Source organism: Rhineura floridana, chromosome 7 (assembly GCF_030035675.1).
Source record: "Rhineura floridana isolate rRhiFlo1 chromosome 7, rRhiFlo1.hap2, whole genome shotgun sequence".
NCBI lineage: Eukaryota > Metazoa > Chordata > Lepidosauria > Squamata > Rhineuridae > Rhineura > Rhineura floridana.
In genome coordinates, this window is record NC_084486.1 from 3,224,113 (window position 1) to 3,250,591 (window position 26,479).

A 26,479-nucleotide genomic window follows, 5' to 3' on the forward strand; every position below is an offset into this window, starting at 1 on the left:
GTAGACCACAGCAACTCCTCCCCCCCCCATCCCTGCAGCCTCTGCTGGTGTTGCACTGATTATCCAGGTGGGCAAAGCTGGGTCAGATCAACTCCTCCCAGCTCACCCACCCAGGTCTTGGTAATGCACACCAAATTGGCACCTTCATCCACGATCAAATAATGGATGAGTATGGTCTTATTGTGTACCGATCTGGCGTTAAGCAACACAAAGAGGCCAGTGGGCACAGCAAGATGCGCAACAAGGAACCCATCCATGAGAGGAGTGGGAGGGAGGAACAAGGCGTAAATAGCATTGCCCTCGTCTTCTATGGTAATTCACCCCCCATGGCTATACTTCCCTCTACCCGTGAACACTGAAATGGGGTGGCATCACCCATGTCCCTCCTAAACACCTGATATGGACCCGACAAGAGCCCACCAACAAAACCTATCTGAGCCAATTATCCCAGTAGGCCTCTGAGAGAGATGGGAACAGTCAGACCCACTCAATATTTTTCACACAGGGCACATCTACTCCCCCCCCCTTGTCTCACCCCCATGGAGGGCCAGCCTTCTGCCAGTTACAGACTCTCACTCTGAAGGCATCTGGCAACTTTCTCCTATCATTCAGTTCACTGCACAAGCACTTACCCTGCGCAGGAACTACACATGAGCCACACACCCTCCCCACTACCAACCTCCCCCAGATTGGTTAGGAAAAAAGAAAGAAATAGATGATGGTAGGATGGTAAAATTTGCCAACATCCTTCCACTCCATCACATTGGAGGTTGGGTCACATCCATACACTTGAAGGACACATACTTTCCAATGGTCACCTGGCCCTAGCATCATTGCTTCCTCCACTTCACTCTGAAAGATTGTTGATTCCATTTCAGAGTACTCCTCTTTGGACTGGCCATGGCCCCCATGAAGTGCATAGCCGTTGTTGCTGCACACTTCTGCCAGTTGGAAATTTCTATCTTCCTATGTTTAGATGACTGGTTCCTCTAGTGGTTGTCAACCTGTTTAGACCAGGGGTCACATTTCACATTTACAGACAGTGCTGAGGGCTCCAGTCACAAAGAGGGTACCATGGGGGCATGGCATAACACAAAATGAGAGAGTGGAGACATTACTGCTTCTCCCCCACACCCACTGCTCAGAACAAGCTCTTGTTTACCATGGGAAGTCAGGATTGTCCTACTGATCCTGAGACTATGGACAGCAGTTAAAGGCACATGAACTGTGTTCATGATCTGTGAACAGATGAACTGTGTTTTCCCAAAAGCCAATCTTACATCAAAGCCTAGGCTGCCATCCTGTAGCCACTTACCTGGGAATAAAGCCCTTTAAACACAAAGAGACTGACTTCTGAAGTTGGCATGTATATCATTGTACTATAATTTAACTAAATATTTAATTCTTAATGAGTGCCTAGACATCAGCTCATGCATAGCAGGATACACTCTTAAGTCTCTTTGCAAAGTTTTCACATTTTGTATTTGCCATTTGGAAAGAGGTGTCAGATCCCAGCCAGGGAAGTCCTCATCAGAGTTAGACCAGGAGGCTCCAGTCTTGGACCCAGCTCCATTTGAGGGTGAGGAGACAGCTCCTATTACGAGGCTCAGGATGGGTCTTCTGCACCCAGGGCAAGTTTGGCTTCTTTAACATCACCTGCACTTACTCTGTAGCAGAGCTTGGAAAAGTTACTTTTTGAACTACAACTCCCATCAGCCCCAGCCAGCATGGCCACTGGATTGGGCTGATGGGAGTTGTAGTTCAAAAAGTATCTTTTCCAAGATCTGCTCTGTAGTGGTATTTGCATAACTTTTAGGGAGTACCTAATCTTGGATTATGCATCCTGGTTGCTAGGAAAAAAGGAAGGACAAACTACAGAGTTACCAAGGACTACTAGAAAAGAAGACAGAAGCAGAAAGAGTGCACAAGGAAGGGGAAAACAGAAGGACCCCAATGATTCCGATTACCTGGTGTCAAAATGACTAATTTATCAGTGACAGCTCTGATTTTACTCATTGGCTAAAAACACTGACTAGCCAGAAATTGCTTAGAAGGGTCCCAGCATATGTTGTTTTATAACTTTCTTTCTCAGAGGGCTAGAGATTTAGTTTTTTACAAAATTAAACCTCAGCGTCTGGGGACCCTTCCTGTGAGTCCCAGTGAATATTTTCATGTGTGCCATGCTGCTCACAGGTGCTGGGTTTAGGACCCTGGGCTACTCACTTCATCAACATATTACCATCTGCTAAACAAATCGTGTTTATACATCTATACTGAGCCTCCTTGATCTCTGGGACTCTTAAGTTTTTCCAGATGGAAAAACTGATTTGTGTCCCACGCCCAACCTGAATGCAAACTGATGAGTAGGCCTCAGTTGCACTTTCAGCCACTCTGGCCTATGCACTTAGTGGATTCCCTACTAAATTCAGTATCGCAAAAGTTCATTCAGTGGAGTTAAATTCTAGTCAGTTGGAAATGCAGCAATTTTTCTAGCAGCAGTCAGTGGGGTTCCCCCCCTCCCCTATTGGGGTTCTGAACTGGGTAGCTAGAAAACCAATGCTCATTCACAGGCAGAAGTAGCTGCTGGCCTGTAAGAATTAAGATTAATTTCTTAATTTGAAGCACATCAAAAGCACATTCCCCCCCCCAAAAAAAGACTCCTGGGAACTGTAGTTTACCCATCACAGAGCTATAGTTCCTAGCATCCTTAACAAACTACCGTTTCCATGATTTGATTTTATTTTTAGTTTTTGGAGGGGAATGATGTGCTTTAAATGTATGATGTGTATACACAGCTTTAAGTCAGAAACAATTGGTGCCAGAGTTGACTGGGATAACAACATAAGGGCTTTCTGCTTCCCAGCAAAGGCAGAGGGGGAAGGGAAGTAAAAAAAAATATATTGCTAAAACATAGTTCTCATGCCCCTTCCAAAACATGGCATTTAATTGATGATGCATCAGCTACAATGTGTTTCTAAAGTGTATTTAAACAAGTTAATTCACAGCAGAAAGATGGATTTCTGTAGTGATTTTTCTAATTCTTTTGTGGTTTTGGAACCCCAAATACAAGCCTTAGCTTACTGCTCCTGGCTTGTTTGGGGAAACAAACCATGACCACTGGTTCACTCATAGCATGGAGCCAGCCTCTGGTTGGTTTCCTTCCCAGTTTGACAAAGTCAGGAACAGGGGAAGGAGCAAATAGGTACTTTTTAAGCAGTATGTCCCATCTTGCTAAAAAATGTAAATGTACTGCCTTCAAGTCGATTGTGACTTATGGCGACCCTATGAAGAGGGTTTTCATGAGGCTGAGAGGCAGTGACTGGACCAAGGTCACCCACTGAGCTTCATAGCTAGGTGAGGATTCGAACCCTGGTCCCCCAGGTCGTAGTCCAACACCTTAACCACTACACCACACTGGCTGTCTCCCATCTTGCTATGTGTTCACATTAAACTATAGTTAGAAATGAAATATGGTTTAATGTTATGTGAGAACCAGGTCACCCCACAGGGGAGCCATTGCATGGGAAAGTTGGCAGCCACAGGAGTCCTCTGTTTGAAGGCAGTCTGTCCAAGTGTGGTTAAAAGAAAAGAAAACTGTAAGAAGAGAGAACAGGCAGGTTGTCTGGTCAGTCTTCCCCATTATGGTGAGACACATTGTATCCCTATTTCAATTATAGTAATTATTTCTAATTTTGTCTTTTTTGTTGGTTGGTTTGGTATGCATTTCTTCTTTTTTTGTAATGCATGAGTGACCACTGCAGGGGCAGGCAATTCTCAGTGGTGGCACCCTTGTTATGGAACTTGGGAATCTTTTACTTTTTTATTCCTGATTTACAATGCAATCCTATGCATGTCTATTCAGCAAGTTTGACAGAGTTCAAAAGGCATTACTCCCTTTAAGCGTTGTGATCGTTACTTAAGTTGCTTTCTATTTTACTTTATTTTATTGTTTTGTACTGATTGGATTCTGAGGCATCTTGAAGCATAATGAAAGATATAAATTGGGGGGAAATGTATAAATAAGTGAAATGGGAATGATCCAGGAAATGTTAAGCATATTGAAGCCCTATTGATTTCAAAGGAAGAAACTTGAGGTGCATGTTTATATATTCTGTTCAAATTGACCAAAAATGTTCAGCTTTGGTTGGATCATGCCCAATGTGTCTGCATATATATCTGAGTGTTGCACAAACAGTGAAAAGAAATATTCCCAGTCAAGATAGCTATAGTTGTACAGTTAGGTTCTGCTTGTTTTTTTCATATTACAAACTATCGAACAAATCATTATTTTTAATGACAGATTTGCCAGTTTTAAACAGCCGCTTCATGGTTGTCAGACAAAGCTGAAACATTCTAAAACAGATCAAAAGGTGTCTGCATTTCTCCTGCAGATGCTGTCCTATTCAGATTTCTCCTTAGCTTGTCTTGCATCTGGTTGTGGTGGGGGAATCAGTTTGAAATGGCCTAATGGTTGATGTTGCTATTGGAGGTCACTCATAGGGTAGCCATAAGTCGTAATCGACTCGAAGGCTCATAACAACAACAAAATGGTTGATGTGCAGGGGAGAATTGATGGACAGGGGATTCCTGCCCACTGATTCTCCTCTGCAAGTGCCCCACCATCACCATCACCACAATGCCACATTATTGCTATAAGGGAAAACATAGGATTGAAAATCTCATGTTTCTCTCAATACTATCATACTGTCTTTATATACTATGAAGTCTATGTGTTTTTTCTTTTCCAGTTATTTTGTTTTTCTAACCCACTCTTCATCATTCAAAGATAAAATGTGATCCCAGATCTTAGCTTAGTAACCAGGTTTCAACTATATTCATGGCTTTATGGTCAAGTTATAAACCCTCAACATATGTTTCAAATGTCCCAGCAGGCAGCATATGCTCATTGGCCCTGATTTTTGCAGTGATAAGGGAAAAGTAATTAGTGGCTAGCATATGCATCACTGAGGTGGTAATTAGACAAGCAACTAGAGAAGAATCTAGGAATCTCAGTTTCCATGGCATACTAAAGTCTAGGTTAAAAATATAAAATGGTAGACCATTATATCGTCCCAGAGTGCAGGACACGGAATAATGGGCTCAAGTTGCCGGAAGCCAGATTTCGACTGGACATCAGGAAAAACTTCCTAACTGTTAGAGCCATACGACAATGGAACCAATTACCTAGAGAGGTAGTGGGCTGTCCAACACTGGAGGCATTCAAGAGGCAGCTGGACAGCCATCTGTCGGGAATGCTTTGATTTGGATTCCTGGATTGAGCAGGGGGTTGGACTTGATGGCCTTGTAGGCCCCTTCCAAGTCTACTATTCTATGATATGAATCCAGAGATTAATTAGAAGAATAGGTGACACATGAATCCCAAAGTTAAGATCCAATGTGCTTCAGACCACACTTTTTATTGGATAAACCATTTGGGCAGGGTTGGGTAGCAAGCTTTTAGGTTCAGTGCTGGGCAAATGTACCTGACCCCCAGGTTTGAGTGATCCTCCCACTATTTTGGGATATATAGTGTTTGAAACAACCATGTTATTCTGGATCCCTATTTTTTACTATGGGGGTTTAGCATTCAGAACAGGCCATTCTTGCCCAGCAGTTGGAATCCTTTAAATCATACTGTGAACCCAAAGCACCTGAGAGGAGATTGCTAGAACAAGGTGGAGTCCACTGCCCGAAAAGCTGCCTCTTACCACCCATTTCTGCTACAGTCCTGTCTTGCTAGAAAAACTTCTGCCAAACGTTTGCCACAAAAGCTTCCATATGCTCCAGCCACTTACCTTTCTTCCATGGAGTACTGATTGTGAATGACTGGTGCCAGCCAAACATCCTGGATTGGCTAAGCATCTGGCTGATGGAAGCGCAGGCCCGTGAATTGAAGTCCTTCAGTGACATGGATGGATGCTGGTGCCTTTAAGATTCATGCTGCCAGAGGGATGGCATTCCAAAGTTCTCTGAGGATGAAGTGGAGAGAGCAGTGGGAGTGGACTTGACAATCCCAGTCTGTCATCTTTGGGCTCGCAGCAATTATGAGAGAGAAAAGAAACACACGTGTTTTGCTTTCTTGTGCCAGTCCCGAAGCAATGGAGACAGGAGCCTTTACTCAGGGGAGAATGATTTCTCATTCCAGCAGCAGCAGCCGCAGCCAGAGAGCTGTTCTTTTGCAGGCTGTGGAATTGCAAGTAGGCACGCAGCCAGCTGTGACATAAAAAGGGAGCAGCCCTGTGGAATGCATCTCCCTTGGTTGATAAGGCAAGACGATTGAAGGGGCTTGGACTACCTTAGGTATCGAAAGTGCCCTCCTGAGAAAATAAGACGCCAATGTGTTTGCATAATGTCAAGGTTTGTTATGGTGTGTGTGTGTGTTTTAAAGCATGGAATGTTTTTCTTTCTTTCCTGCATTCCTGGCCAATTATGTTTCTGATCTCTGCTTTCACTTTATGATCTTCATGAGTTGTAAAAAGACAGGGGACACTTAGACGATCCCCAAGGCCCAGATCTACAATGGAGAAGCTACAACATTTGTTTCTTCAGCTACCTAAAATACTATCCCACCAGATATATGGCCAGCAAGATATAAAAAAGTGAAATATAATTATAGCAATCCACATATAAACACATGTTTGTAGGTCAACCTTTCCCTTCCTTGCCTGAGCTCAATAGCAGGAAGGAACTGCTGTAGGCTTCCCACCCATCCTCTTCCCTTCTGAATCCACATCAGGATGAGGTAAGAAAAAACTGATGAGAAAGCGGGAGGTGAAAAAGAGAATCTCAATGGATAACAGGGGCTCACTGCTGTTGTGTCTCTCCCCCTCTCCCCACATTTCAAGATCCTAGCCTATGGAACTCAATTCAAAAACAGGTTAAATAAACAACCCAGCAAAAACATGTTCCAGTTATATTCTGTTGCAAAGCAACAATTTTCACTGCAGGCACAATGACTAGAAATTACAGAACAACAGGAAGAATGGAGAACCAAAAATACAGCTAGCCCTGTCACTAAAGGGAGCAACATTTTCTTTACTTACAACACAAGACTAACTATATGAAAGTCTTATTGAATTCAGTGGGGCTTTCTTCCAGGCAAATAGGGTTAGGATCACAATATTATTATATTGTATAATCAGTGAGATAAGATGTTTCTTCAGCGATAGGGCTAGCTGTACATTCATACTATATCAGTCCTTTGTTTTGCAGTGGTTCCAATTCTATCTCCAGGGTTGTTTTCAGAGCACAGCATTGGGTGATTGTCTTTTGGCCCCCTGGCAGTTGTGCTGTGGGGTGCCACAGGGTACCATCTTGTCCCCAATGCTGTTTAACATCTATATGAAGCTGTTGCGAGTGGTCATCAGGAGATACGGGGCGAGGTGTTAGCAATATGCTGATGATATCCAGCTCTATTTCTCTGTAACATCTGAATCGGGAGAGGCTGTGCAAGCCCTGGACCAGTGCCTGGACTCAGTCGTGGGCTGGATGAGAGCTAATAAACTGACTCCTAGCAAGATGTAGGTGCTGTGGCTAGGTGATTACCGAGTCCAGAGAATTGGTTGATTGCTTGGTTTGGATGGGGTTTTACTCCCTCTGAAACAGCAGGTTCATTGTCTAGGGGTGTTCCTGGATCCATCCCAGGTGACCTCAGTAGCTAGGAGTGCCTTTTACCAGCTTCAGCTGGTAAGACAGTTGTGGTGGTTTCTGGAAAGGAATAGCCTGACCTCTGTTATCTATGCACTAGTGACCTCCAAGCGTTCTTTGTGGGGCTGCCACAAAGGTTGGTCTGGAAGCTGCAGCTAGTGCAAACTGCGGTGGTGCAACTGGGGCAGGATATTGCCAACATGTGGCCCTGCTGCTGAAAGAATTGCATTGGCTGCCCATTAGCTACCAGGCCAAGTTCAAGGTACTGGTTTTGGTGTACAAAGCCCTATACAGCTTGAGACCAGACTACCTGAAAGGTTGTCTTACCCCTTTACAATACCCAGTCGATCACTGTGCTCTGCAGGTGAGGGCCTCCTGCAGATACCATCTTATCAGCAAGTCCATTCCACACAACTTTGGAAGCAGACCTTTAGTGTTGTGGCACCTACCCTTTGGAATTTACTCCCCTTAAATATTAGACAGACACCATCTCTGTTATCTTTTCAGTACCTACTGAAGATCTTCCTCTTTCAACAAGCCTTTTAAGTAGAGACCTTATCCCAGTCTGCATCTGTTTTGGAATTGTTTTTTTAAATGTTTTAAAAGATATTTGTAAGATGTTTTGTTTTTAAGATGTTTTAAGATGTTTTTAGAATTTTGTCCCTGTTTGCCGTCCTGGGCTTCTTCTGGGAGGAAGGCAGGATAGAAATATTATTATTAGTGGTGGTGATGATGACGACGACGACGACTTGCTGGGCCAATTCAAATATTGCCTGTACAATCAATCTTTTTATAACCTGCATATTAATGTTTCTCTTTTGCAATAAATGGCACATTCTTTGATTCTAAGCTTTGTGGTGGTGTTTGGTTGCTAATCTCCCTTGGATGAGCGTAATGTGCCCCATTATGCACCACGACTTTTAGCTACAGTCCTAAACATGTGCGCCTCCCGCATACATACATGAATTCCCTTTGTTATATGTGTATGTATACATGTGCTGCATATGTGCCTGTGTATATTTATGTATTTGTTTAAAACATTTTTATCCACCTCTTCAGCCTAAAAAATAGACTCTCAGAACAGCTTGCAAATCTCAGTGATTAGACAGTTTCTGCTGTGAGGCTTACAATGTTAAAAATATGACAAAAAAGGAAAAGGAGTTGGGAGGGATGAGAAAAAAGCAAATTCATACATGATTTTAGTTACAAAGTTATTGTAATGACCAGCTGGATTAGAAAACAAATTCAAGGAGTGGAGGAGCCAAAAGCTGCTGGTCTTTCAGAAGAGCTGATGGTAAGGCCTTGCGGTCCCATCTCCCTCCTTCCTATAGCCTGATGGAGTTGGTCTTTCAGCAGAGCATGGTGTGATATGTGTCTATGGTGCATGCATCTGTATGTGTGTGAGAGACTGAGGGGTGGCCCTGCCTTTTTTGGCTACACACACCTTTTGTTTTCACCCTGCCCAGGACTGGTACATGGCCCCCCAAAGGTTGACCATGAAGGAATGCAGCCCTCAGGCAGAAAAGGATTCCCCATGTCCTTACTGTCTGACTGTATTTCTTTTGCCAATGTTTCTTTTCCTTTTTGTTCTCTTCATTTGAGCAAGACTTCCATTTTCTGAAAGAAGGCTTCTTGCCTCCAATAGTTTCCTTGCCTCTGCTTATTAACCACTTGGTAACTCTTTCCTGATTTGCAGTAGATATTCTAGCTGAGGCTGAAATCTTACATTCACTAACTTGGCAGTCAGACCCACTGAACTAAATAGGACCTACTTCTGAGTAGATACATGTAGGCTTCCACTGTAATCACAAGTATTTTCTTTTTAAAAAATCTTCTGTCAATTATAGATACAAAAAAGTGTGACAGAATTGTGTTACATCTGGAATCCACTCGGAGTTGTGAAGATATTGCAATGTGTCTACTGCCCTCTACTGGAAACAGCCCAAAGAGCTTCTGTTTGTATTGGGTCCTTTGGTTGTGGCCATAAGCACATGTACTTCAGAGTAAATTCCACTGAATCCTGTGAGGCTTATTTCCAAAGAAATATGTGTAAGATCAGACTGTATTATTGCTATAGCAGTTGTACCATCAATGTACAGTACACAACATAATTAGGAATAAGTTCCTGTCACAGATATTAGGGATGCAACAGGTTGCACCTAGTCCCTACTCTACCTTCCTTCTTTGTCTTCTTTATTAAATTGTTGTTAAACATGCAAACAAAATTAAACAGCAAGGAAGATGACTATCCTGGGGGTGAGTAGTACAATTATCACCACTCACATACATGAACAATGGCCACCAAGATTCCAAACACTTGTCCACTTTAATTACTCCTCTATGCAATCTTTTGCATTGAGCCAGTTTCTTCAGCAGAGACAAGTTCCACACCTTCAACTGCCAACTGTCCAGTGAAAATGGAGAACTGTGATTCCAATGAGGGGCAATTTCAAGCCTAGCAGCTGTTAATAAGAATGCGCCGACTGATTTGTAAGACAATTGTTGCAAATGTTCTGGGAAGAGAGACAGCAGAGCTAACTATGGGGAGGCGGGAACAATCTGAGATACTATAGCCAAATATCTCTTGAAAAATTCTGGTCCAAAAAGCATGCACAATAGGGCACAGCCACCACATATGGCAGAACAAACTGATCAAATTGCATCCCTGCCAGCATAACATAGCCCTAGATATATCAATAGGCCCAAGCTTAAGCGGAGGACAGTGCCAGCAGAGGATCAGTTTCATTGTCACTTCACAGACCCCAGCCAAGATTATGCACACTGGAGGCCATAGAGTTTCCCATGCTTTTCCATGCTCCCTCACTGATATTCTCCCCCGTGTCAGCCTCCATAGTACCTTGAGGACATTTGTCAATCCACTAATCAGGGAGAGAAGCACTTTATAATTGATTGATATTGGACCCTTTGAATTATCAGTACCAATGCAAAGACTTTCATAAACAGTGAGAGACCTTGGGGGTTCCTCAGACCTGGCAATGTGCACACTGAGAACCGGTATCTGAGCTCCCAGTTTAGCAGCCACTGAGTGGTAGACATAGGTCTATTATTTTCAAATAGCTCCATCACACGGTATAATCCTTGTGCTTCCCACTTGCCAAACTGTTCTTCTTGTTGTTATGTGCCTTCAAGTCAATTATGACTTATGGTGACCCTATGAATCAGTGACCTCCAAGAACATCTGTCATGAACCATTCTGTTTAGATCTTGTAAGTTCAGGTCTGGGGCTTCCTTTATGGAATCAATCCATCTCTTGTTTGGCCTTCCTCTTTTTCTACTTCCTTCTCTTTTTCCAAGCATTATTGTCTTTTCTAGTGAATCATGTCTTCTCATTATGTGTCCAAAGTATGATAACTTCAGTTTCATCGTTTTAGCTTCCAGTGACAGTTCTGGTTTAATTTGTTCTAACACCCAATTATTTGTCTTTTTCGCAGTCCATGGTACCTGCAAAGCTCTCCTGCAGCACCACATTTCAAATGAGTTGCAAACAGCGTACAAAATGTGTTTATTGGGAGAAATTCACACTAAAATGCTAAAGACTTTTCATGAGGATTTAAAAAAAAATCCACAAATCACTGCAGAAATGTGGAGAACTGAATTAAAGATTGGAAAAATGAGAAACGGAGAGAGCCGAAAGGGACAGGTCTTTCCACCTCTAGTGGCCTCAGCTCAAAAAGGATATTGCAGAGCTGGAAAGGGCTCAGAAACAGGCAATCAAAATTACGATTTTGGAGCCTGGAGTTCAGAGTCATTGAAATTAGTCAAAATTATTTATTTGTAAAGCGCCTACGTTTTCTTGGCATACACAAAGATAAAAAAGACCGTTCCTGCCCATAGCTTATACTTTGACATGATACAAAAGCTGTGTTTTAAGGGATGTGGAAGAAAAAGGAGTTAATTTTTCTCTTATCCACGGTTTTCACTGCCCAACTTTCACATCCATACATAGAGATCGGGAATACCATGGTCTGAATGATCCTGACTTTAGTGTTCAGTGATACATCTTTGCATTTGAGGACCTTTTCTAGTTCTCTCACAGCTGCTCTCCCTAGTCCTAGCCTTCTTCTGATTTCTTGACTATTGTCTCCATTTTGGTTAATGACTGTGCCAGGGTACTGATAATCCTTGACAAGTTCAATGTCCTCATTGTCAACTTTAAAGTTACACAAATCTTCCGTTGTCATTACTTTAGTCTTTTTGATGTTCAGCTGCAGTCCTGCTCTTGTGCTTTCCTCTTTAACTTTCATCAGCATTAGTTTCAAATCATTACTAGTTTCTCCTAGTAGTATGGTATCATCTGCATATCTTAAATTATTCATATTTCTCCTTCCAATTTTCACACCTCCTTCATCTTGGTCCAATCCCGCTTTCTGTATGATATGTTCTGCGTATAGATTAAACAAACTTGCCAAACTGAGTATACTTAAATGGGTCATGAAAATGGGGGTGCTCTAGAAAGGGATGAAGGGTGTGGAGCCAACTATTTGGCCCATCCCGACCATACTTTAATGTAGTATGGAGGAAAGGATTGAGGCCTTTTCAAGAGACCCCAAAGAGACTGGGAGGAATGGGAGTGCACAAATGGGCAGTCAACCCATCTCAGTTCCAGGCCCACCCACTCCACATTCATGTCTGTACAGACCAGTTGGATTATTTGTTTGGTGTTTCAAGCATTGAAATATAGCTGTAGGTTTGGAATTCCCAACCCCCCCTTCCGAGATTGAAACCCCACATGTTTGTCAGTCCATGCCCACTTGCCTTCATAACTAAAAGAATGGAGCAAATGTTGCCAGGAGCCAAGTTCTTTATGTGAGATCCATACTGGCAATGTTTGGAATAAGTACAAGAATCTTGGCAGGATAACCATATTAATGGCTGCTATGTATAGCCCAGCCAAGAAAAATGTACCCTCTTCCATCCTTTCAAATCCTGTCTAGTTTGTTTAAGTAGGGCGGCAAAATTGCATTTTTAAGCTGTAAAAGGTCTTTAGACAGCACTATATAGGTTTCATTTGCAAGAAGAAACTATTCAGCCTTGCCCGCTCTTGTTGAGTCTCCAGAGGAGTGACAAAGCACAACTTCATGGACTTTTGGTGATTAACCTCTAATCCTGGGACTTCACCAAATTCACCTAATAATCTCTTCAATGCTGGAACAGCAGATTGAGGATTGTAACAAAAAAGGGCATTCCCCACAAAGAGTTGATAGTGTGGACCTTGCCTCCTAAGTCCATTCCCTATATAGCTTCAGTGTTGCCGATCATGTTGGCCAGAACTTCCACTGACAAAAAAAAAAAAAGTGGAGACAAGGCATGTCCTTGTTGTGTACTTCTAAACAGATCAAACCTAGGAGAGCCTAGACTATTCACCCTTATCACAGCTTTTTTCTGGATACAATGAACTTATAACACTTCTAAATTTAACTTTAAATTTGCATAACCTCTAGAACTGGCATAAGAAAGGGCCATTCAAGGCAACCAAATGCCTTGAATGTGCCCAGCAATATCAATGTAGTAGGGGTATGTGTGGAGGTAGTAACACGTACCACATTAAGCATTCTGCAGATCACATCTGAGATTTGCCTATTAGGGATGGACAGGCCTGAAGCCAGACCAGAATGAATCCAAGTAATCAGTTTCCTCCAAGCATGCTTAAAGTTGAAACACCACCACCTTCTCGAGCACCTTGCCAAAAGGGGGATATTTACCACTTGGTGATAGTTGTTTAACACTTTTGGGTCAGGGAAGGTCCTCTTAAGGAGTGGATGCACCACCGCCTCCTTCAAGGTAGATGGTACTTTCCCCCCTCCAGTGAATCATTAATCACTACCTGGACCCACCCAGAACCCCATATGGCTACTCTAAAAAGCCAAGATGGGCAAGGGTTAAGGGGGCAGGTAGTCAGCCACACTTCTTCAAACAGCTTGTCCACATCCTCAGATCACAATAATTGAAAATAACCCAGTGTACAGATGGAATAGACAGGCCTCTGGACACCTCCATTGGATTTGCTCTAACTGTGGCATCCAGCTCTATCCAGATCTGAACAATTTTGTCCCTCAAGTGTCTTTTAAAGTTATTACAGCAGGCCTCTGAGGGTGTCAGAGCAACTCTCTCTTGGCCAGATGACAAAACCCATTAACCATTCAGAAAAGCTCTGCCAGATGGCAACTTGTAGACACAATGGTAGTGGAGAGGTATGGAGAAGTATACCACTGCCATGTGGTAGGCACGATGGTGCAACCTTACCTGTGTTTGGTCAGGTTTGGACCAAGATTTATGCTACCTGCGATCCAGCTGTCAACCCTCCTGTTTCATCACATGCATGTCACTGAGTACCAAGGTGACCTATGTGCGCCACAGCAATGTCAAGGGCACTCAGGAACGATCATGATGATAGCTCTAAGCATCTCACCATTCCACAGTGAGACAAGAGCCTCAACAGGAGCACCAGCCATGTCAGCCAGAAAATTCCCCAGAACATTCAGGAATCCATCAAATTCCATAAGTCTCTGAGAATGGACCATCTCAGTGGGTCCTCCATCTCTATATATGGAATACAACAGGATAGCAAACTATATACAAGTTACACAAAAAGTTCTGAAAGCCATTGTTGTCCAAAATTGTTGCTGTCATGTTGTTATGAAGGAGTCGCAAAATGTCTTTGCAGAAGCATATGGAAAGCTTGGGCTCTCACTTAATATTAAAAAAAACCAAAGTGCTTTATCAACAGGTGCAAACTAGTCCCTCTGTAGCACCATCAATCCGGCTTAATGGTGTGATGCTGGAGAACGTTGATCACTTCCCCTATCTCGGCAGCCATCTCTCTGTAAAAGCTGACATCGATGCTGAAATTCAACATCGTCTGAGCTCTGTGTGTGCCGCATTCTCCCTAATAAAGCGTAGAATGTTCTAGGATTGGGATATTCGCAGAGAGACCAAAATGCTTATTTACAAAGCCATTGTACTACCGACCTTACCGTATGCCTGCGAAACATGGACCATCTATAAACGCCACTCCCAACTTCTTGAAAGATTCCACCAACGCTGCCTCCGGAAAATTCTGCACATTACTTGGGAAGACAGATGGACTAATGTTAGCGTTTTGGAAGAAGCAAAGACTACCAGTGTTGAAACAATGATCTTCAACATCAACTTTGCTGGACCGGCCATGTTGTTCGAATGCCTAATCACCATCTTCCAAAGCAGCTACTTTACTCCCAACTTAAGGATGGAAAACAGAATATCGGTGGACAGCAAAAGAGGTTTAAAGATGTTTTTAAAGCGAATCTAAAAAAATGTAACATGAACATTGACAACTGGGAAGTCTTGGCCCATGAACGTCCCAAATGGAGGTCGGCTATTATCAAAGGTGCTGTGGACTTTGAAGACGCACGAATACAGGGCAAACGGGATAAACGAGCTAAGTGGAAGGCGCGTCCATCTTCCATCTGGAAACCTATGTCCTCCCTGTGGGAGGCTGTGTGGATCCAAAATTGGCCTCCACAGTCACTTACGGACCCACTGTTAAAGACCTTATCTTGGAAGACAATCTTACTTGGCCATGAGTGATCGCCAATGAAATGAATGACACAAAAAGTAAAGATATTAGGACAACACATTTATTTGGCCAACCAAAATGCCACAAAACAGTGTAGAAGCTTTTGAGTTCTCCAGAATTGCTCATCAGGCTAGATAAACAAAGTCAGGGAAGAGGAAAGGGAAAAAGTTGGCGGATGATGAAGCTGTGGAATCTGCCTCTGGTCACAATACTAAAAGATGGGAGGTGGGGAGAGAGGAGATAGCACATGCTCAAATGAGACTCTGTTAGGTGCAATGCAAGTTGCACTTAGGGTTACTGGAAAGGAGAAACATACAGATTCTCCATTACTGGAAATACCAAAATATTTTATGCATGCAACTGCTTTTACTGGGGAAAATGTATGCTGCTTTAGTGCCTGTTTTTTAGTTTATAAGTTCAAACATTCCCTAACAATAAGCGTCCAGTTTATCACAAGCTTGAAGCATTGTTATCCACAGTTGGAAGATGGCAACAATGGATTTAGAGGAATGGTGCCAAACTGTAATGAAATGCAAAAAAGTACAGTTTGTGACTAGGGTTGCCAGGTCTCCCGTTTTCATCCAGAGACTATGGTTTTGGGGGTCCTCTCTGGGTCTCCAGGTGAGTCACCCCAATCTCAGGACTTTTAGCTTTCATTTTAAAGAAAAGTTTCTAGATGGTCTGGTTCAAGAGATATACACCAAAATGTCAGCTGCTGCTCCCCACAATTTGTGTTAGTACCGGCTGCTCTAATTACTGCCCTTTCAGGTTTTTAGCCAATAAATGAAGTCAGGGTTGTGATTGACAAGGAATTTGTTGACCTCCAGGCAATAACTAAAACACATTGCAAGTTCTGAAAACAGTTTCCTTTTCCTGCTTGTCTGCACATAGGGATTCAGTAATAAATTTATAGCTTTTAGCAACATCAAGAGTTCTTTCTCCATGCAGGAGAAATAGCAGACTATACATTTTATCTTTCAAATAATTTTTGAACAGAAATTTTAAAAAGTGCACATGCTGCAGCTTATGATGCCATTACAATGTGTTATACTTTTCTAATTAGGACAAGTCAAAAAAGTTTAAATTTTCTTGGGCTGTTGAAGAGGGCAGCTTGTTTGTCTTATTCATAGCGTATTTGGAAAACCTTGCCAATATGAAGCTGTAATCCTATACTCGCTTTTCTGGGACTAAAGCTACAATGCTAATCCCACATACCTGGGAGTAAACCCCATTGAATTCAGTAGGACTTACTTTTTTGAGTAGACATGGTTAGGATTGTGGTGTAAATTAATGGGACTTTTGGGTGAACATAGTCCCTCTCCAATCCTTCTTTATTTTTAAGCAGTTAGGCAGGGCTTCAGGGCCAGTTCCAAAGGGTGGCAAGGTGGGGCACTGGCCTGAGGGCCCCTGGGGCTACAGGGACCCCTGAGGGGCCCCTCTGTTCCATTTCCATGATTTGCGGCAGGATCGCTGCCGTGGATCGCACAGTGAGAGCTTCAGGGCTCTGCCATTCCCTTGCTTAACCTACCTTGTTCTGCAGTTGCGCACGCAGTGGTGCCCTTAACAAATATGGCGGCTGAGATTTCCCTAAGAGGCTGAAGCCTCTGCTGCCATCTTGGCTGATGGCAGCATAGTATTCTATGATTCTATATAAATATAAATATTTCTTCATACTATGTCTCGATATGTATCTGATTTCACACTATGGTTGTACATTATTATTTCCTCTACATTTTAAGTATGCACTTCTTCCTTGGGGTGGTCATGGTCTCCTTCTATTGTTTTCACCCTGAAGTTTTGATATGATGAGTAGCCCACAGTCACCAAGTAAACTTTGTAGCTAATTCCCATTTTAAAAATTAATTAAAATTATTTACATGCAGGCAAAGTTGTTGAAGTAATGGAGATCCTCATGTAAAGCACACCCAACTTTCATTTCAAGTACATGACTTTCCCCAAAGAATCCTGGCAAGTGTAGTTTCCCCCTCACAGTTATAGTTCCCATCACCCTTAACAAACTACAATTCCCATGATTCTATGGGACCTCAATACCTTGTGGAATGCCTCTCTCGCTATGAACCTACCCGTTCACTTCGTTCAGAATCTAAGGCCCTCCTCTGGGTACCAGCTCATCGGGAAGCCCGGAGGGTGGTTACTAGATCTAGGGCCTTTTCTGTGGTGGCCCCTGAGTTGTGGAACAGCCTCCCCGAAGAGGTACGCCTGGCGCCTACACTTCTATCTTTCCGGCGCCAGGTAAAGACCTTTTTATGCTCCCAGGCATTTTAATCTTTTAATTTTCTTAATCTTTCTACTTTTAATATGTATCCTTCTTAATTTGTGTTGTATTTCATTTTTGTTGTGCTTTCTGTTGTTTGTTTGTACATGTTTTTGTGATTTTTTACTATGATATATTGTATTTTATCTTGTTTGTTCACCGCCCTGAGAGCTATTCTGCTAAGGGCGGTATATAAATTGAAATAATAAATAAATAAATAAATAATTCATGTGCTTCAAATGTTATGTTGAATATGCTTTAAATGCATGTTGTAGATCCGCCCTAGGCATGCTGTGAATTGAAAAGAACAATTTTAAAGATACTTTTTTAAACAGGGGAAGGGCTGTAGCTCAGTGGTAGGATATATGCTTTGCATGCAAAGGTCCAAAATCCAATCTCTGGAAAAGACTATTGCCTGGAATCTGGAAAAACCAATGCTAGTCCATGTCATCGGTACACAGCTAGATGGTACCAAATGGCCTGAGCCAGTATAAGAAAGATTCCTTTGTTCCTAAAAGAGGAAAAAGACCCAAGGGCCACAGGGACTCTGAAATTTATTTTTGTAAGTTACTTACAACATTTATATACAGCTTTATTGTAAAAAACCTCAAAGCTCTTTACAGAAAGCATTAAAACAATAAAATTATTGACAAAAACAAAACAGGCATTTAAAACATTCAAAACAATAAAACCAACAATGAGCTTAAAACAGATGAAAAGCTTAATAGCTTCTATGTGCCTGAGTAGGCTTGCCTCAATAAAAACTGTTTTTAACAGGTGTTGAAAGAGTACAATGAAGGTACCTGCCTAATGTCAATAGGCAGGGAATTCCAAAGCATAGGTGCTGCAACACTAAAGGATCATTTTTTTACAAGAGCAGAACAAGTACTATGTGGCACCTCTATCATGAAAAGCATACTTTGAGCTTGGCCTGGTAGCAAATCAGCAACCAGTGCAGATTTCAGAGCAGAGTATTATGTGCTGACAGGATCTCACTCACTCGCACACACCAGGGCCCGCGGGAAGTTGATGCCCAAGGGCCCCGGTATGCCTGGGGCTGGTCCTGTATGAACTAATAAGATTATGTTGCACAAAGGACAATTTAGAATGAAAATCAAGAATAGCTTTCTGAAAGGAGGTTTCAATGCTTCAAATCAAATGGGAGCAACATGGAGGCTCCAACTATCAGTGTAAATTATTGTCTCTCATCTTTTCTCCTGGGCCCCTTTTTAGAAGGCCAAGAAGAGAGAGGAGTGAATTTTTGCTTTGTGATTTGTTAATGTATTATTATTGGATGTTGTAGCTGCTGCTTTTTGTAAATTATATATATATTTTTAATTGATGTATTTTTATATTTGTGTTTATTTTTTGTAAGCCTCCTTGAGGGCCTTTTGGCCAAAAAGCTGGGTAGAAATAAACAACAACAACAATAATGTCAGCAATCATGGCACAGCATTCTGCACTAACTGAAGCCCCCAGGTCAGGTTGTGCTGCATGGGAATTTCTGTGATCTTGGCTGACTGGCTGCCAGGATTTTTTTTTAGTTTTGGTGTTTGCTTAGGAACCCTGATTGGTTGTGGGATGCTGAATTTTCTGCCATACTCATAGGAATCTTGTTGTGGTTGATATGGTATTGCATTTAGGAAATCATACCTGTCTTTTCTTTTTCTTTTTCTATTTGCATTTCATTTATCTTTAACCTCACTCCCTTATATTCATAGAAGCAACAACAGCGTTTCCATGTACTTAGCTCAACCCCCTTAAACCCACTGATGATGCACCTTGTTATTTGCATGATGGTTTGTTTCTTGCTCAATAGTGGTAAAAGAGAATTCACATAATAGGAAGTGTGGCTTCAATTGCTGTTGTTCCCAAGCTACTGCCTGTGAAGGTAGACCAAACCAAAGCTTGGAAACGTTACTTTTTTGAACTACGACTCCCAACAGCCCAATCCAGTGGCCATGCTGGCTGGGGCTGATGGGAGTTGTAGTTCAAGAAAGTAACTTTTCCAAGCTCTGGACCAAATGATGTGTGTTTTCTCTCTGTCAATTATTACTCACTGGAATTGGGTTGGCTGTCAAAGTGAGTTGATAGCAGCCCACAGGGTAGGCAGGAAAGGATAGAGAATCTTTTAAACTCTTACTCATTTCTCAAACCTTTCTCTGCAGTGAAGGGCCAAGTCTGCAAAGATGTTTGGAGCAGCCACGTTAAAATGCAGGGGCAGGGCATTCCAGACAGGGTGTTGCCAGCCCTCCTTTGATATGGATATCTTTGCAGAGGTTCCCTAGTCAAGCCTTACCAATAGCACAATCCTAACCATATCTACTCATAATCATTTTATTGTATTTGACTAAAACCCATTACAAACCAAGTAAGAAAATATATATACAATAATGAAGTACAGACAAATTCAGTTTAACAAATCCTCTGTACAATCCACTGCAATCGCTCTCAAAGTAATTGCACGAATATGTTTTGCTGCCTTAGCAAACAAAGCTGTTTTGTATGTAACATAGATCACAATCTGACAATAACCAACATACTTTCACAAAGGTAGTTTCACCCCGTAGTGATGTCAAAATCTGTCCCAGGAATCTCTCCCCTGGGAATTGGATATAAATGACGGCATAGTACGTAGTGTGAAATATCCTCTACCTCTCCCCCACCACAAATACAGAGCCATAGATTTCTTGAAACACACCTATATCTTCCATCCAAAAAGGCTGAGGGCATAGTCTGAAATTGTAATTTTGTGAATGCGATTATCAGAGAAGCAAAGGCAAGCATTTGTAGATACTGAGCTCTTTCATGGTTTGTTTTCAACAAACAATAACAATAAGAAAAAATCGAGGATTTGATTAAATCTAATCCTGATTATTACCCATCCTGTATCATATCTACTCAGAAGTAAGTCCTGTTGAGTTCTATTAGTAAGTGTGTTTAGAATTGCAGCCTTCAGGGGCATCCATCTTCAGGGCCAGTCCCAAAGAGAGGCCAGGTTGGGCCCTGGCCAAGGGCCCCTGGAGCCACAGAGGCCCCTGAGGGACCGCTCGATAGGGTGGGGAGGAGTAGCACTCCTTTTCTGTGATCCGCAGTAGAGTAGCTGCCGCAGATCGCAGGGAGGGAGCTTCTTCCACTTGCCCGTTTGCTGGCTCCACCTTTCTTATCTTTTGCCACTGCCTGGACTGCGCACAGGACTGCCATTAACCAAGATGGCAGCTGAAGTTTCCCTAAGGGGCTGAAGCCTCCGGCACCATCTTGGTTGATGGCAGCAATGCACACACTTAGCAGCCACAAAAGACAGGAGAGCCAGAGCCAGCGAATGGGCTGGCGGAAGAAGCTCCCTCCCTGTGAGAGATAGGCAGGTGTGTGCGTGTGCGCATGCATGCATGCGCCAGGGCCCACAGCAAGCTGATGCCCAAGGGCCCTGGCATGTCTGGTGCTGGCCCTGTCCATCTTTACTCCTGGGCACTCCCATCTAACATCTCCATAGCACTAGGCTCCCTTCTGCCTACAACGGCCTTCTGGTGACTGGCCTGGTGATTGGGGGCACTTAAACCATAAGAACATAAGAACAGCCTGCTGGATCAGGCCAGTGGCCCATCTAGTCCAGCATCCTGTTCTCACAGTGGCCAACCAGGTGCCTGGGGGAAGCCCGCAAGCAGGACCCGAGTGCAAGAACACTCTCCCCTCCTGAGGCTTCCGGCAACTGGTTTTCAGAAGCATGCTGCCTCTGACTAGGGTGGCAGAGCACAGCCATCACAGCTAGTAGCCATTGATAGCCCTGTCCTCCATGAATTTGTCTAATCTTCTTTTAAAGCCATCCAAGCTGGTGGCCATTACTGCATCTTGTGGGAGCAAATTCCATAGTTTAACTATGCGCTGAGTATCAACATTCAGCTTCTTTGAATGTCCATGAGTTCTAGTATTATGAGAGAGGGAGAAAAACGTTTCTCTATCCACTTTCTCAATGCCATGCATAATTTTATACACTTCTGTCATGTCTCCTCTGACCCGCCTTTTCTCTAAACTAAAAAGCCCCAAATGCTGCAACCTTTCCTCGTAAGGGAGTCGCTCCATCCCCTTGATCATTCTGGTTGCCCTCTTCTGAACCTTTTCCAACTCTAGAATATCCTTTTTGAGATGAGGCGACCAGAACTGTACACAGTACTCCAAATGCGGCCGCACCATAGATTTATACAACGGCATTATGATATGATATTGTTTTATCTTTTGTACACCGCCCAGAGAGCCTTCGGGCTTAGGGCGGTATATAAATAAAATAAAATAAATAAAAATAAATAAATAAATTGGCTGTTTTATTTTCAGTACCTTTCCTAATTATCCCTAGCATGGAATTTGCCTTTTTCACAGCTGCCGCACACTGGGTCAACATTTTCATCATGCTGTCCACTACAATCCTGAGGTCTCTCTCCTGGTACACCACCAGTTCAGACCCCATGAGCGTATATGTGAAATTAAGATTTTTTGCTCCAATATGCATAATTTTACGCTTGTTTATATTGAATTGCATTTGCCATTTTTCCGCCCATTCACTCAGTTTGGAGAGGTCTTTTTGGGGCTCTTCGCAATCCCTTTTTGTTTTAACAACCCTGAACAATTTAGTATCGTAACCCTTCTTGGCAGAAGCAAATACACTAGATTAAATGTTTCCTACCCAGACTTCCTAAACAGATGAGAAGGAATGATCCTGTCACTTCAGCTGGACCTGGGAACACCCTCATTTAGCTAAGATTACTATCTTAATTTCCAATCAGAGATATTTTTTTTTTATTTGAGAGGTATGCTCCAAGCAACTGTGGTTGATGCTTAATGTACCATGCTTAATAACATCACTAGGTCCCACCCCTGAAATCTCAGGGTTTGGGATACTTCTGGCCTGGCAACCCTGTTTGTGATAATTCTGTGTAAAGCTCAAGATAAACAAAGTGACCGTTCACAGCAGCTTAACTGGTGATAAGTAATCATCCCAAATTTGTTGTGTTAATTAACACCTGTAGTGAAACAGGAAACTATCCTTAATCAAGCTTAAGGAGATACATTTCTAACTGAGCAACTAAATTAAATTTCTAATTTAGCAGTTTCAGACTGAACTCTGCTGGGGCAGTTGGGAGTTGTAGTTCCTCAACGTCTGGGGGGGGCAAAGGTTCCCTACATCTTCTTTATGTGATTGACTTATTTTTGCCTGTTATGATAAAAACGTGCCCTGTAAGAGGGGAAGAATGTAAACACATCAAAATTAAGTTTTTTTGTAGGTGGTGCCAGTAAAGAAAAGAAGAAATAAATTAATGAGGCGTGAGGAGTAAAGGACAATTAATATTTTTTAAACATTTTTTTAAAAGTTTAAGTCTTATTTTACATAGACAACAAACTGATTACTTAACAGCTGCAGGGGTGAAGCAGAGCTTGGAAAAGTTACTTTTTTGAACTACAACTCCCATCAGCCCCAGCAAGCACCGCTCAGGCAGTGGTGATGTAAGGGGACATTTGCGCGTTTTCTTCCTGGAACGAACTTCTTTCTGAGCGACACTTTGTTGGCTTTCACTACGAGGAATTAAGATAGGAGTCGGAGACCCTGATGACGAGGGCGAAGGCTGTCATGGTGGAATGGGGAGCTCTTGACCAAAACAGAGTTCTGCATCATCGTAGTGTTTATTGGCATTGACTGGAGCCGACAGAGATAGGAGACACGGCGCTGCCCAGTCACAGCTATATTAAAATCTTGGATTTCTCTATTTCGTGCTCATAATGGCATGCAATTCATATAGGGCTTTAGTTTAGAGCGGCAACTGTTCGAGGCCATTTTTCCAGAAGATTACAGAGTTTCACTTTACATCTTTCTGCCTCTACCATTTGTAACTCTCAGGAAGGTAAGCAGTTTTCGCGCGAAGAGAAGCGTTTTCTCGCGATATTTGGAAAGCGCGCGGTTTTCACTCCCCTGGAAGTGGGGATCACTTGCTGGCTGCTGCTGGAACGGGACGGCGGTCAAGACCTCAGTACGGCAAAGGAAAGGAGCAGTGCTGCAATGCCAGTAGAGGAAAACGGCGACTCATCGAAGGGGAGCGATGCAGGTGAGGGCTGAAGGAAAAACAAAGTGAGGCAAGGGTGCCTCCAGGAACGTACGCTTTTGTCGAAAATGGCCCCTGAACATGTGCAGAGTACATTCTCTTCTGAGAGAGAAGGGAACGCTTTTTTCACAGATAGCCGTATTAGTCCGCTAGGGAAGAAACAATCCAAACAGGAGTAATACTGTTATTTATCTTTATTGCTGTTACCATCATGATGTGTGTATATATATATATATATATGGATATATCTCGCCATCGCTGTCCTTGATAGTGTGCAAAATGCGCGTGTTCGTGACCCAGTCTTGAGGAGTTAACAGGAAAAGGGAGATGGAGGTAACCGGAGGTGGGATTGTAATGCTTTTTACTAGGGCAAACTGAATGTCGAACAGTGGGGTGCATTTTTTCAAAGTACATAGCGGGCCTCCTCAGGCCGAATGGTTTTTAAAACGCAGGCAGCAAAAGAGGAAAAACACGTAGTAAAGGACATGGTGGAGGTCTTTTAAGATGGTGATTTCAGGAAGTAGAACCAAAAAGTATCCACATAATAATATATGTGTGTGTGTGTGTGTGTAGAGCTCTTTAGACTCTGCCTTTTTGCATTGCCCTGCCCCGTGTTTCTGTTTTTCGTCACAGTTAAGGTGTGCCACAGGCCCGTTAGTGATTTCCTAGTCAGGTTTATTATCTGTGCTTATTTTAGGACTCGTGCAGGAAGAAATGGGAGCAGTGGAGATCACAGCAGCTATGCTGCAGGAGGAGGAGCAACTTGAGGAAGAAGGAATAGAGGAGGAGAGGCAGATAATGGAGAAGGTAAAGTATTCCTGAAAGCCATCTGAGGACTGTTTGACTTTTAGAGTGGAAATTAATTATTAATAAACAATAACTAGAATTAGTTTTATTTAAAACATTTGTCTTCCTTATAAAAAGTTCAAGACGTCTTACAGCAAAATCAACCCATATATTAGCAATTTATGTAATACATGAGAAGTAAAATTGGACAAAATGAAAAGAAGCCGTCACCACTGGTTTTGTTATTTATGTTGCAATCCAAATCAGAACCATTTTTAGATATTTGTTTTGGGCCTGCAGGTTGAAATATTTGCTGTATGCATTGAAGTGAAACTCGCACAACTTGGTGCTTACATCAACTGTAAGTTCACTTAGGCACCCAGGAAGAGCCCTGCTGATTCAAACCAAAGGTTCATCCTCTCAGGCATTCTATTTCCCACAGTGGCCAACCAGATGCCCCTGAGCAGTCCACAAGGAGGACATGAGGGCAATAGCTTTGGTGAATCATGCCCTTAGTCAGTCCTTGCACGGTGAAAATGATGGGTTCTATCCAATGTTGTGTGTGCGGAATTCTACGTGCACGTTGGAACTTTCCCTTCCTCTTTCCCTGCTCACCCCAAATTCTTGCAGCAACATAGCTAATGAAAAGCTCTGTTTTCTTGCCACTTTTCTGGCTTTATTCAGCTGCTTCAAAGATATATTCATCTCTTTGCCTTTCCCCCCAGATTTATGAGGGAGAAATGGAGGGACAGATTGACTACTTTTGTTTCTTCTTTAATTATTATTGTTCATTTAATCGTCAGCTGCTTCAGTGAGACTGACTAGAGAAAATTACCACCCTTTGGGCCCAAACCAATGGCAGAGGGAGTGTCAGACACAAAAGAGGTGCATCTTTGGCACAGAGAACTTGCTTTCTTGTCACTGAATGCTGGTCTCTGATGGGCCACTAACAATATCAGATTAGAGGAATGGATTCAGTAAGCTCTGTAGTTTTCTGCAACCTCTTCCTTACCACCTCCTCACAAGTCCCAGCATCAAGCAGAGGTCTCTGCACCTTTAAGATCTACTAGTGTGTCAGGGAGTGCTGGTGAAGGAATTAGTCACCAGTTTACTTTCTTTGGGATAGAAGCAGCCAATACCTTTATACAAATCTGTGATGAGACCACGCTTGGAACTGTGCACAGTTCTGATTGCCACACCTGAAAAAAGATATTGTAGAGCTAGAAAAGGCAACCAAAATGATCCAGGGACTGGAGCAGCTTCTGTGTGAGGAAAGGTTACAAATGTTTGGGGCTTTTTAGTTTAGAAAAAATATAACAGGGAACAGGGTAGACATTATACAATTATGCTCGGTGTGGAGAAAGTTAATAGAGATTTTTTTTCTCCATCCTAAAATACTAGAAACAGGGATCATCCAATGAAACTGAATGTTGGGAGATTCAGGACAGACAAAAGAAAGTGCTTCTCCACACAGCACGTAGTTGAACTATGGAATTCACTCCCACGAGAGGTGGTGATGGCCACCAATTTGGATGGCTTTAAAAGGGATGGCTACATACTGCCTCTTGTGTCAGTTTCAGTGTGCCTCTGAGTGCCAGTTGCTGGGGGTCGCCAGTGGAAGAGGGCACTTGCACTCATGTCCCGTCTGGGTTTCTCGCAGGCATCTAGCTGGCCACTGTGTGAACGGGATGCTGGACTGGATGGGCCTTTGGTCTTGTGTGGCAGTGCTGCCCTTATATTCTTAAGCTAAACCACTCATCTGCCAAAGGACGGAATCTTCCTATTCCCCTTCTTCGTCCTGTGCTTCAAGCTCAGAATGAGCAAGAGCACTCTTTAAGAAATTGAGTTGCCTGTAAATAAACCCAGACACACAGTGGCCATTGTCAGATTGTCTGCCAAGTCGCTGGAGGCCTTGCACAAAGTATCTTGACACCGGGGAGAAGGTGCCTTCTGGCCATTCTTGTCCCTTCAAAGTAACAACCCTGTTTAGGACTGCCTTTGAATGCTCTTCTGGTGGTTCAGTCCCATGTGCCTCAAGCAGCCTGCTTCTTCAAGGCACTCTTAGGTTGAGGATTTTTCTTCCTCCTTGTTCAAGGTAGTAAATGT

At 42.8% G+C, this 26,479-nt stretch overlaps 2 protein-coding genes across 5 annotated transcripts in view; one reads left to right on the forward strand and one right to left on the reverse strand.

Moving 5' to 3' along the window:
* LOC133388666 (uncharacterized) overlaps nucleotides 1-6,555 on the reverse strand; it is a 49,583-nt gene extending 43,028 nt beyond the window's left edge. The window contains exon 1 of one of the 2 annotated variants that reach the window (XM_061634686.1): nucleotides 5,796-6,555. In XM_061634686.1, the coding sequence (XP_061490670.1) occupies nucleotides 5,796-5,910 (115 nt within the window). In that variant the 5' untranslated portion in view covers nucleotides 5,911-6,555. Of the gene's footprint in view, nucleotides 1-1,162; nucleotides 1,246-5,795 lie in introns of those variants that run through there. The other variant, XM_061634687.1, reaches the window with a different exon arrangement.
* HELLS (helicase, lymphoid specific) overlaps nucleotides 1-26,479 on the forward strand; it is a 91,740-nt gene that overhangs the window by 32,937 nt on the left and 32,324 nt on the right. The window contains exons 1-2 of one of the 3 annotated variants that reach the window (XM_061634684.1): nucleotides 22,994-23,389; nucleotides 24,285-24,394. In XM_061634684.1, the coding sequence (XP_061490668.1) occupies nucleotides 24,302-24,394 (93 nt within the window). In that variant the 5' untranslated portion in view covers nucleotides 22,994-23,389; nucleotides 24,285-24,301. The other 2 variants (XM_061634683.1, XM_061634682.1) reach the window with 2 other exon arrangements.